The sequence below is a fragment of the Panthera pardus genome, unplaced genomic scaffold (assembly GCF_024362965.1).
Source record: "Panthera pardus isolate Hobbes unplaced genomic scaffold, ASM2436296v1 HiC_scaffold_17, whole genome shotgun sequence".
NCBI lineage: Eukaryota > Metazoa > Chordata > Mammalia > Carnivora > Felidae > Panthera > Panthera pardus.
Genome location: NW_026526732.1, coordinates 147,612,926 through 147,625,504, shown reverse-complemented (window position 1 = coordinate 147,625,504; position 12,579 = coordinate 147,612,926). Strand labels below are relative to the sequence as shown.

General features: G+C 55.5%; 1 protein-coding gene across 3 annotated transcripts in view; it reads left to right on the top strand.

The window, feature by feature from the left end:
• ITPR3 (inositol 1,4,5-trisphosphate receptor type 3) overlaps positions 1-12,579 on the top strand; it is a 67,146-nt gene that overhangs the window by 22,767 nt on the left and 31,800 nt on the right. For 2 of the 3 annotated variants that reach the window (XM_053905131.1, XM_053905133.1), the window contains exons 3-11: positions 4,597-4,718; positions 6,629-6,715; positions 7,322-7,480; positions 7,672-7,770; positions 8,112-8,195; positions 10,508-10,654; positions 10,864-10,959; positions 11,601-11,651; positions 11,825-11,967. In XM_053905131.1, the coding sequence (XP_053761106.1) occupies positions 4,597-4,718; positions 6,629-6,715; positions 7,322-7,480; positions 7,672-7,770; positions 8,112-8,195; positions 10,508-10,654; positions 10,864-10,959; positions 11,601-11,651; positions 11,825-11,967 (988 nt within the window). The remainder of the gene's footprint in view (positions 1-4,596; positions 4,719-6,628; positions 6,716-7,321; positions 7,481-7,671; positions 7,771-8,111; positions 8,196-10,507; positions 10,655-10,863; positions 10,960-11,600; positions 11,652-11,824; positions 11,968-12,579) is intronic. The other variant, XM_053905132.1, reaches the window with a different exon arrangement.

The following is a 12,579-nucleotide window of genomic DNA, read 5'->3' as shown; positions in this document are numbered from 1 at the left end:
CTCGAACTCACAGACCGCGAGATCATGACCTGAGCCCAAACCCGGAGTCAGATGCCTAACTGACTGAGCCACCCAGGCGCCCCAAAGGAGTTTGTATTTTTTAAAGCTCCCCCAGTGGCAGTGGCTTTTGGAGTGTTACATACCTTAGTTTCAGGGAAGGTCAGTTGACTTTGTTTACTAGGTGAACATCCTCTTGTCTGCAGCCTCACAGGCAGTGGTGCCCCCTCCGCTGCGAGCATGTGTCCCCCAGCACACGCAGCCCTTACTGTTGGAAACCTGCCCGGACCCAGACTTATCTCTTGGCCTTTGAGGCTGCAGATCCCGTGTGAGCCCGGTCTCCCCACTCCCATCCCACTCTTCCTCCTCACTGCCCTTCTGCCCTGTGGTTTGGTGAGAAGAAGGGTTCTGGCCTCTTCTGGGGTTCTGACAGGGCTGCCTCTGGGCAAGAAAGCACAACATTGTAAAAGCATGGAGGTGCACAGAGAGGTGAGCCACAAATATTTTAGAGGACTCAAGTCATTTATTCATTCAACAAGCATCTTCTGACGTGTATTACGGGCAAGGCTCTAAGGGACCATCTGTGTGAGAGAAAAAGGCACATTTGACAAGTTCTAGGTAGTCAGTTTCCAAGACAGAGATGAAAGAGTTGGGAGCAGGGAGGGATCAGTGCTGGCTTCCTCCCACTCCTGGGATGCTCCAGGGCAGTGTGCTTCATTCAGCCATGGGCTCTGACCCATTAGTGGGCTGTGAAGTCCCTTCAATGGGACTCAACCATCCTTTAAAGAATTGGATAGAATGCGTGGTAGTAAGAGTTGTTAATGTCTCATTAATTCTTCCTTCGGCCCTGCCTAAGCTCCTGTTCCCCTGTTAAATACTTAAGTGAGTTTTAAGTGTGGTTGTTGAAGCTTTTTTATTTCTAGAGATTCTGTCTGGTTCTTTCTCAGCCTGTGATGTTACTTTGTACAGTTTCCCCTTCTAAGGATCCCTTAGGCTTTTGTGGATTTAGGCAGGGTAGGTGTATCTGTTCTACGGATGCCTGCGTTTGAAGTCTCTTCAACGTCTGTTTCTACTGTCTGTTTTGTGGGTTGGTTCTCTCTCATGACATCTAGTTCCCAAGAGTTCCTGGTTGTTTTTCACTATACACTGGATATTGCATTTGAAAAATTTGGTACGGAGTGCCTCGGTGGCTCAGTCGGTTGAGCATCCAACTTCGGCTCAGGTTTGAGCCCCATGTCGGGCTCTGTGCTGGCAGCTCAGAGCCTGGAGCTTGCTTTGGATTCTGTGTGTCCCTCTCTCTCTCTGCCCCTCCCCCATATGTGCGCTCTGTTTCTCTCTCTCTTGAAAATAAATAAACGCTTAAAAAAATTGAAAGATTTGGTATGAGTCGTTGTGGACCAGGAGGAAGTTACCTTCCTCCAGAGAGGGTGTGCATATCCTGTTACTGGACTCCTGGGGCTCCACCCATCCAAGACCGCCTAAAGCCAGGCACGAATTTCGGGTTTCTTGCACCATCCAGGGGATTCCAACAGGGCTCTCATTGCTGGAAGGAGCTCTTTTCACCTGGGGTGTAGCCCTTTGGGGTCTTAGCTTCCTGAGTGGAGGGTCGCCTGTTAGACTCCCATCTTCCATGGGCCTGGGCTTGGATTTCTGTCCAGGTCACCTGATGGAGTCATCCAAATAAAAGCCCGTGTTTTCTGGAATCAACAAATATCCTCAGGGCGAAAGTAGCTTGGGTGTTTCTGTATCTCTCGAACTTCCCTTTGATCTTCTGTTCGAACTTCCCTTTGATCGGGCCCAATAATTCTTCACTGTTTTGTCAGTTCTTTAAGAAGTCTTAAAATAATATCCATTTGAAAAACCTAGTTGCTTTAGTTGTTTTCTGGTTGGGTTGGTCCAAAAAACATGATAACGACGGTTCTCAGCCCTGCCCTGTCACAGCCTGCCCCTATTACCAGGGACAGAAGTCCCCATGTGGTTTCACAAAGTGGTGATCCGAGAATGTATTTCGTAGGCGAGTCAGTTCAGAAAGGCTTGAGCCCCTCTGCTGTAGGGCGACCTGGGGCAGCATCTGTCTTTCCTTCTGTTCTCTGTTCTGGATTGGGAGTGGGAGGGGGTGGTGGGGAGACCAGGGAGCTCATGACCGCCAAGACCCGTGGGCTCCAGGCTCACTCAGACTCTGGGCCCTGGCCGGCCCCCTCCTGTCTCAGTTTGCCCGACCCCAAGTGTGACTGGCGGCTGTCACTTCACCGCCTCCTCCGGCACTCTCTTTTCATTCCCTCCGCTTGAGCGCCCCATCCCTTTCCTCCCTTCTAGGCTGTAGATTCAGGCCCCACCTCATCCACGTGAGGGACTCATTTCTAGATTCCTGTGTTCATCTGGCAGATATTCTCTGAGACCTGACCTGGTGCTGGAGACACGGGGAAGGACACGTGGCCCTGCCAGCCTGCAGATGAGCCTGTCAGACCCAGAACCCCCTTTAATATTATTAAGTGGAATTCAAAAATAATACAATCTATGCGTGTCTATATTTATGTAACATAAAATGGGGGGTCCAGGGCCCGGATCTGACTGAGCTTGGAGCTGGGGGGAGGGAGCGAGGCCAGCCTAATGCCCTAAGTGTGATAAAAAAGAGACATAAAAGGAAAACAATTTATAATATAGTAATACATGTTTTAGAAGTCGGTGTTGGGCACAACTAGAAGACCCAAGGAAGCAGTCAGAGCTTGCCTGTGAATCATGAAGACGGCAGCCACAAACACAGGCATCTGGCACGGCCATGAGCGTGATGCATTCTCTGAAACAGCAAAAAACTCCTGGTCAAGTTTGAGCAACACAAAGAACAACACAAATTCCCTCAGTTTCGAAACGAGTTGCATTCCTGAAAAATTCAGTGTTTGCTAAAAACTGTGCAACAAGTACTTTGTGTTTCTGTGGGCCACTCTGGGCTGAGTGCTGTCCTCAGCTGTCCACCTGCACACGTGTGGCAGGACACTCTCGGCAGGAGTCATGCCGGACAGTCTTTATGGTGCAGGTGTCCAGCGTCCCTGTCCTGCCCACTAAATGCCAGCTGTTACCTCTATCAGGACAACCACCCTCCCATTTTCCAAAACAATTCCTGGTATGCTCCACTTCTCTGACTTCTCTTGGGCACCAGTGGCCTCTAACAAGGCAGTGCGATCGATGTGGTAACCGGGGGACCTGGGGAGCCCTGGGAGCTCCAACCCAGCCTGACGAAGCAGGAGGACTTCTGGGAGGTGGTGACACATGAGCTTCTTCTGGAGGGCTAAGCAGATCCTTGTAAAGACATACTCTCTCCGACAAACTGAGCGCTTATTTCTAGAAGTGATGCCCCCTCATGCTGGTGGTGCCAAGGTGGGCTAGGCAGAGCAGGCCTTGGCGGCTCCATCTACGAAGAGAATTGCCATTTTTTCCTTCCCTCTGTCTTTGACTCACTCGGTCTCTCTTCCTGATGGCACCAGGGGGCCTCTGCCTGCTCGTGGGCTAGATAGAAAATCCAGTTTTGCTTTTAGTTGCCGGGGGCTGGATGACCAGCTTTGACCAGAGCAGGCACCTAGCCTTCCTTTGGAGGGTAGATGAGAGGGCTTGAGGGGCTCTCCAGCACAGCCATCCCTGTCCTGGGCTCCAAGCGGCTGGAGAGGCCCAGTACTGCAGCGTGAGAGGGGTCTTAGAGACCATAAGCCCAGCGCCTTGTCCAGGGTGTGGTTCCCTCCTGTGACGGGGCACCCACTGCCTCACAGGACAGCCTGTGCTGTTGTCAGGTGGGTCCGTCCGCCTGGGCCAGCACGTCACCATGACCCAGAATCCCCGATCCCCTCCCACCACACTTTAGAATAGGATTTTTCAACTCATGCTTCCTTTTGATAAATAGAAAAATCTGACGCCCTCTCTGGAGTGGGGGCTTATGAAAATCATAAGTGTTTCGTCTGCTTTCCAAAAGAAAAAGAGTAAAAATGAACCTGTTTCTGGAATTTTGATTGGGCAGGTCTTAGGTCAAGTTCCCTGGAAGCAGAGCCTATGACAGGAAGAATTATTGAAGAGGGGTCTCAGGGGAGACCTCACTGACTCAGGGCAAGGGAAGAGCCAAGCAAGGATGTGGTTTCAGGCCAAATAGAAGCGTCAGCCGGATCGTACAGGGAGCTGGGGAGTGACCAGCACTGCGGACAGTCATCTCCAGAGGCCAGACTATCCTGTGCCTGTGCCAGCTGCTCCTGGGGGTGGGGAGGGAGAGGGATGCAACTTCCCAGGCATCTGTGGGCAAGATGGCAGTGGGCCAGAGGAGGATGCAGGTATGAACTGTCAGCCACCAATGTCCACAAAAGCTGGCACAGACAGGGCATGGGGTGCGGGCCTGAGAGCCTCTGATAAATCTCCTGTGGGGAAGAGGGCCTGCGTCTGCCTCCCAGCTGGGATCCTGCTTTCACACCTGCCCCAACTTCTTCTGGGTCCTTCTTACCACTACCTCTCCATCCCAGTGGGGCAGGAGGGTGGGGAGAGTGGAGGTGGAATTTGGGGTGTGGGGCTGTAGGCTGAGCCCTCCATGAACTGATCTCCCTCCCTTGGCCTGCCCCACCACAGACTGCCTCTTCAAGGTGTGTCCCATGAACCGCTACTCGGCCCAGAAGCAGTACTGGAAGGCCAAACAGACGAAGCAGGACAAGGAGAAGATCGCTGACGTGGTGCTGCTCCAAAAGTTACAGGTGTGTATGCGCACAGGCATGCACCTGTGTATGTGCCTCAGGAATCCGGGTGCACACACGGGGGCCGCTGCCCATCAGAGCCAAGAGGGGCCCTGTGGCTGAGTGGGAAACCCCAGGATGCAAGAGATTGGTATGTGTGGGTGTGAATGAGGTAAGAGAGAGGAAGTAGAGTGCCTTCCCAGTGATCCACTTGTCTATATGACCCTTTGTGCCAGTTAGAAGAAGGTGCTCCTTCCTCCAGGCTGGCATAGCCCTGATGCCCTGGGCACATGGCTCAGTGAGTGAAAGGTGGACTGGATTTCAGCTTCCACCCAGCCCTTCAGCTGGATGCCATAGTGCAGTGAACAACCTGTACAACTGTATCTGGAGTTACCAGTAGCCCCTGGCGACAGTGGCTCCAGGGAACCTGATTTGAAAACCAGTCTTAACCTCCTTCCTCATTTTATAGAGCTGGGTCCTGGGACCATTAGAGGGGGCTGGGCAGTCCGTGCTTTCATCCTGTGAGTTTGTAGTAGGGTCTGAACGGCCCTCAGGTCTCTGACTCACCTTGGTTTTGTTGGACACAGGGACAGTGCACAGTGCAGAGGCCTGGTGGTTGCTCATGGACCTCTTGGGGGCAGTGGCTCAGTTGACATCCTAGCAGTCCCCTCCGGACAGACCTCAGGGCCCAGTCCCCATGAAAGAGAGAGTACGAGGCTTTGGCTGTGGTCAGCAGCTTGGCACTCTGTTTCTGAGACCCTCCCTCAGGTCTGGTGTCCCAGCCCCTGTCCTGTAGACCTTGCTTCCCTGTGTCCCCTTCCTTGAGGAGGTGGGTGTAAAATGGGGGAAGAGTGGGCTTCACCCCATAGCTATGAACTGGGCTGGAAAGAGGGGGCTGAGGGTGGGCTGCCTGAGGTCTGTTACAGATAACCCATCTTTCTTCCTGGGCTGGGGGCTGTCACAGGCTTCCTTGCTGCTGCGACACACGCAGAGGCTGAACCGGGGATCTGGCCTGGGTGTCAGGCATTTACACGTACACAGACACACACACACACGTGTAGTCACACTGTGGGTTTATGGGAAATCATGTGGTACACGGCCAGTTTCCCTAACAGCCACCCTTGCCCCAGCCTCCGTTGTGAGGCCTGGCTGAAGGGACTGAGGAGGAGAACCGGGTAGAAGGGCCAGTGCTTTCAGGGAGTGCCAGTCTGATGGAGGAGACAGAGCCCTGTCTAGGACCCTGTCTAGCCCTGTCTAGGACCCCCCAATCTGATGGAGGAGACAGTGCCTATCCTTAAGCAGCCTCCAGTCTAATGTGACAGAACTGCCTAAAAACGTGTCCTTAATGGGAAGCCAGCCAAAGCCTCAAGGCCCTTGGCGTTGGATCTGTCAGAGTTGGATCTGGGCCACCAGTGAAGACAGTGGCTAGGAGCACACACAGTTTTGGGAGGGAGGATCATAGAGGAGTGGGGTGGAGGGGGATGGGAAGGAGGCGGAGGAAGTAGCGCCAGGCGCGTCTATCAGGTTTTTGGGCTGGGGGAGGGGTCCCGTGATGGGGGCATCAGGAATCGGCTGAGTTGGGGGTAGTGAGGCACAGCTTAGGTTGTCTGCTGGCAGTGTCAGACGGCACAGGGAGTTCAAGGGCCTGCTGGCATGCCTCCTCCAGATGGGGGGAGGGGGCAGGGGATCGGGGTTCGGGTCCCTCGGCTGCAGGCTGTCTGACCTCAGGCTGCCCCTCTGCATTCTGAGTCTCAGTCCCTCATCACCTGCGGAGGGAATGGGCTAGATGGCCTCTGGGGGGGGGGGGTCACTGGGTACAGTGCCAGAAGCTGTGTGTGTGTGTGCACACCTGTGCGTGGGGGGGGCGGGGATGTGGCCCTCCAGGAGCCGGCTTCCGAGCCTGCGTTCCACCTCTGCGTGTGTCTGTGCAGCATGCAGCCCAGATGGAGCAGAAGCAGAATGACACGGAGAACAAGAAGGTGCACGGGGACGTCGTGAAGTATGGCAGTGTCATCCAGGTGAGACCCACCTGCATCCCCCCCTGAAGAGGCTGGGCTGGCGTTGGGGAGAGGGGTGCCAGCTGACATGCCCTCTGGGGCGTGTCCCTGTGACTGCATATCTGCTTCTGGGTGTGCCTGTTTCTGTGTGGCCTGAGTAGCTGTGTCCGTGGGTGTGTTTCCAGCACAGTGGTCACCGGCCACTGGAGCCTTATGGTCTGAGTTCAAATCTTGGCTCTGTGACCGCAGGCAAGTTACTTAACTTCCCGGTGCCTTTGTTTCCCCATCTGCAAAATCAGGCCAATGATATTACTTCCCTTTTGGTAGTTGTAAGGTTACGGGAATGAATACATGGGAAGGATTCAGAAATGCTAGCTGTTTTTGTGTTCACCTAGGCTCCTGACAGTGTGTGTGTGTGTGTGTGTGTGTGTGTGTGTGTGTGTGTGTGTGCGCGCGTGCGCGTGAGTGACTGCACGTGTCTCAATTCGTGTGTTTATGTCTGTGTATCTGACACTGTATGTGTGTCCAGCTGTGACCAAGGTCCAGTGGGCCGCCCAGAGTCCCCGTCCTCGATGGGCTGGCCCCCTGGGGCCCGGTGACCTCACTTGCACCCTGCCTGCCCCCCAGCTCCTGCACATGAAGAGCAACAAGTACTTGACAGTGAACAAGCGGCTGCCGGCCCTGCTGGAGAAGAATGCCATGCGGGTGACACTGGATGCAACAGGCAACGAGGGCTCCTGGCTCTTCATCCAGCCCTTCTGGAAGCTGCGGAGCAACGGGGACAATGTAAGGACAGGGCTCTGCTGGAGGGTCCTGGTGGGAGGTGCGGGCCGCAGCACCAGAGGGGCTTCAACAGGGTCTTTGATGTGGGGACTGGATGAGGTCGTGCCCGTTTCTCAGAGGGGCAGACTGAGACCAGGGAGAGGCCTGGAGGCCTGGCCCTTCCCACCTTCACCCTGTTCCGCCTGTCCCCATAGGTGGTGGTGGGGGACAAGGTGATCCTGAATCCTGTCAACGCCGGGCAGCCTCTGCATGCCAGCAATTATGAGCTTAGTGACAACGCTGGCTGCAAGGAGGTGAGTGAGGTGGTGGGGCCAGCCCGCAGTGGAAGGGCGTCTGAACATCCTTGAGGGCACAGAAGGGCCCCTCCCCACCATGGTCTTTTCCTCCAGTCCCATCTGGCCAGCTGGGCGAGCTGGGTCTCTCTACGTCTGTCCCATTCTTCGCCCCACAGGCTGGCAGCCCCAGGGCAGCTGGCTGGGGCCTGGGGGCCCTGGCTTCGAGAAGACACCTTCTCTCTGTGCTCTGATGGGAGCTGGGCTGGTCCTCCCCCCACCCCCTCACTGGGCCTTTCATGCCCCACTCTCCAACTGCTGGCGGTCCGCCTGGCATCAGGGTTCTCTCTGCCCTTCCCCAGGTCAACTCTGTGAACTGCAACACCAGCTGGAAGATCAACCTGTTCATGCAGTTCCGAGACCACCTGGAGGAGGTGTTGAAAGGGGTAAGGACTGGGAGCCCACTGCCCACTGCCACCTGCCTGCCGGCTGCCCAGACCGGCCCTGAAGGTCCCCCTTTCTGCTTTCCCTCATCTACCCTTACCCAGCCCTGCTCTCTGTCAGGCCCTCCCCTCCGTCCCCCACCTCCCCCCACCGCCATGAACCGGACCACCCCATCTTTTGTTTCTAGCCTCCCAGCCTCAGTCTCCATCTTTTCTGGATCCTGGCAAGCCTCGATTTTTCCTCTTGCTAAGAGTGTGTCAGTGGATAGGGGTCCCCATTCCCTCACCTTGGAGAGCCAGATCCTTTGAGCACTCTGTTTCCTCCCCCACGCCTGCTCCATGGATCCAAGCCAGGCGCCCTGCACTTTGCCCTATGCCCTCTTGGGCAAGGGCCTGAGGCTGCTGAGTCAGGGCCTGTGCCCCGATTCCAGACAGGCTTGGAGGGCACACAGTACTGCTGGGAAACACTGCGGCAATGACTTAGGGAGGGACCAGAGCAAGGGGGAAAGAGGGCTGGAGACACCATTAGACAAGCCCTGAAAACCAGGCATCCAGAGGTTCAAGTGGGGCTTCAGGGGATGGAACCAGCCTACTGGGGTGTGGGTTGTATGTGGAGGGGCAGTTGGGAGGGGCAGATATGGGGGTAGCAAAGAGGGTGGGGCTCCTCAGCTAGGGGAGTTGGCAGGCATCTGACCATGATATCTGTTAAAGGGACAGGGGATAGGCCCGAGAACAGCCCCCTAAGGAGGCTGCCCTGTGTTCCCTGCATCTTCCCCTGCATAGAAGCCTGCAGTGGCTCCCTTGACCCTCCGTTCCCAGCCAGGCTGCTCCATCAGACTTTCCTGCCCCCCTCAGGCTGCCTCAGCCTATCACTCTCTCTCTCCCGTCTCCCAGGCTCTTTCCAGTTCACCCACGCTCTGTTCAAATGCCTTTCTGTCTCTCCCTGAAGCCTGCGCGTCATCCACATATCAGTCTCAGCCTGTGTGCCACCTCCTCCCAGAAGCCTTCTCCGATTATACATTCCAGCCCCCAATCTGTGTGACACTGAGAAAATGATGCACCATCATCAGGTCGAACCCCGTGGTGCTGCCTGGACTGGTTTCGGTGAATCTGTCATGGCTTTGATGTTAGTGCCAGGCAACCTGGAAGTGAGATCTGAGTGTGCAAAGTCCACCCCTTTGTTTTGTTCTCAACCCTGCGCCTCGTGGATACAAGGGTCACAAGGTTCCGCCAAAGCAACTCGCATAATCTGTGTCTAGTTACTCACTCGTGTGTTCACTCCACAGGTGTTAGCTGAGAACTTTGTGTCCAGCGCAGTGGTAGGGAAGCCAGATAATGCTGTTAGTGGTCGCAACTGGTGGTTGGAGTAATAGATATAATATTACTAGACGGTAATAGACGACCCGCTGATTGTAGGTTCGCTGCCGGAGGAAGTGAGGTGGAAAGATAAGGGCTCTGGAGCTGCAGCACGGATTCATGTCCCATTTGTCACTAGCTCTGTGACCCTCGGCAGGACACTTACCTTCTCCGTGCCTGAGCCCCTCCACCTGTAGGGTGGGGATAGCGATGTATGTACCCGGGGAGTCAGTGTGAGGAGGAGGTGAGAAAGTCCACGTGAGGTGGGCACGCAGAGGCTGGCACGTGCTAAGCGCGCAGCGTGACTCCATTATACAAATTATAATCCTCGTAATCTCTGCAAGGAGGTCATAGTAGTCCCGTTGTACACGAGAGGAAACTGAGGCTTGGAGATGTTAGGGAACTTATCCAAGGTCGCACAGCTTGTGAAGCAGAGCCAGGACCCAAAGTTGGTGTCTGTGTCCAAAGCTTCGGAGATGAATAAGCCAGCTGTTCTAGTCCTGTGGGAGCAGAAGAAATGGGCAAGAACTACCCATGTTCGGGCAGAAAGGGCCCTAGGGAGGTACAGCCATGGGCCTAGAAGGGCCCCAGAAGGTGACATCCCTCCTGCCTTCATTGAGGGGGTGACTTGAGATTGGCCTTTAGAGGTCAGGTGGGGTTTCTAGAGATATAAATCTGGGAAGGAGACAGTCAAGGCTGGGTTTGACATAGGAAGCTGGGGAAGGCTCTGGATAAGAGCCTGGCCCGCCCCAGTCATCTGGACATCCTGGATTTGGGATCTGGGCAGAGCGCCCGGCTGAGGGGCCAGCCCCTGGCCCCAGCCACCCGCCGGTGGGGCCCAGTACACATCTCACCCTCTGCTTGCTGGCTCTGGGAGGAGCCACGGGGGCCCGGCCAGCCGCTCCTGCATCTGACGCAGGTGGGGCCGGCCGTCCTGAGCCCGTGACCCACACCTACAGGGAGACGTGGTGCGGCTGTTCCATGCGGAGCAGGAGAAGTTCCTGACGTGTGACGAGTACAAGGGCAAGCTGCAGGTGTTCCTGCGCACCACGCTGCGCCAGTCTGCCACCTCGGCCACCAGCTCCAATGCCCTCTGGGAAGTGGAGGTCAGAGCTTGTGTCTTACCCAGGACCCAGCCCTGGGCTCCCCCCTTCTTCCCCCATCCCCCTGGAGGGTAGAGCTGGGGTGGGGGTGGGGTGTCCAGGCACCACTCACCCAGAGCTCTCCAGGCGTCCAGAGTAAACTCCTCCAGGCCGCCCCAGGGTCACCCCTCCCTAGCCAGTCCTCCTTCCTGCCTCACCCCTGCACCCCTCAGGTGGTCCACCATGACCCCTGCCGTGGAGGAGCCGGTCACTGGAATGGCCTGTATCGCTTCAAGCACCTGGCCACGGGCAACTACCTGGCTGCCGAGGTGAGTGGGGAGGGAGAGGGGGGCATCCTGGGGGCTCAGGGTGTGTGTGCATGTGGGCATGTGTGAGCGTGTGTGCCTGTTGCACGTCTGCACACACAGACACACGTGACTGTGGACACTGGTTTATCTGCACTCTTGCATTTAACAAATACTATCAAGTAAGTGCATGAATGTATATAATTGAGTATTATATGAGTATATACGTATTATATTAGTAATTATTATTACTATTAGTAATTATATTAGTAATACTAATGAGTATTACTGTGCCTCTGCTATGTGCCAGGAGCTAGTCTAGGCCCTGGGGATACAACGGTGAGCCAAATCCCCAGCCCTTGTATAACTTACATTCCACATTCATGTCTGTCCAGAATATGCAGGCTGGTTATATTGGAGCATTTGTGTGTGTGTGTGTGTGTGTGTGTGTGTGTGTGTGTTCATCTGTGGGTGTCCACGGAGAGGGGAATGAAGGGCAAGGCCTGGGGCTCTCATTGGTGGCTTCTTCACGAGTGACTTGGGTTTAAGTGCTGGGGTGGGTGCCCCTGGGAGGGTGGGGGCTATTTTGGGGTGGACCTTGTTTTGGGGTCATGTGAGCATAGCTCAGTGTCCGATAGCCTTCCCCATCTCATGTCTCTGTCCAGGAGAACCCCAGTTACAAAGGCGATACCTGTGAGTCCAAGGCGGCAGGAATGGTGAGGACCAAAGTAGGGCTCTGGGGCCTGGGGAAGAGGGACCACGGGAGGGTGGCCGTGAAACCCTGGGAGGTGAGCTGGAGGGAGAAGGCCTCTCAGGTGGAACCCCAGGTGGTTTCAGGGTGCCTGAGAGGAGGGAGGGGCCTCTGCCTGAGTGGGGGTCCTCACCCCAGGGTGTTCAGGGTCGTGCAGGTCGCCGGAACGCTGGGGAGAAGATCAAGTACCGCTTGGTGGCTGTGCCCCATGGCAACGACATTGCCTCCCTCTTTGAGCTGGACCCCACCACCTTGCAGAAAACTGACTCCTTTGTGCCCAGGTGAGTAGGTGCCATGTGCCTGGGGGCTGATGGGAGTCTCCAGGCTGGGCCATCCTGTCTCTGAGCTCCCTGAATCCCACACTCCTCTGTCCTCCTGAGGTCCTTTGGCTCAGGACCTGCATGTCCCGTCCCTCTGGGGATGGAGCTTTGAGAGCTGTAGGCCGCTAACCACCACTGAACGCTTGCTGTGTGCCTGGCCCTGGGCTCTGTGCACGTGGGTGCTGCCTCATGCAAGTTGCTTTATCAAAATGCCTTCTCTCCAGGGATCTTTATCAGCCACCTGCCCCCGTTGGTCTGCCTACTCAAGCTCAGGCTGCACGAGTTTGTCCAGGGCACACTGGGTGGGGCCGGGGCTCCCCAATCTTTAAGTTCTTCCCCCAACCCTGAGATTCTGGGCCATAACATCAAGCAACTTCCCAGGTGTCCATCAGGCTTTAGTGTTTATTAGCTGTCTGACCTCAGGCAGCTTACTCCATCACTTTGCCCTGATTTCTTGATCTGTGAAGTGGGAATATCAAGTCTACCCATCAACAGGACTCATGGGAGAAGTAATTGAGTCGCTACAGGCCTCCACGATCACTTAGCTGAAACTCTTGGGGCCAGGTGCATTTT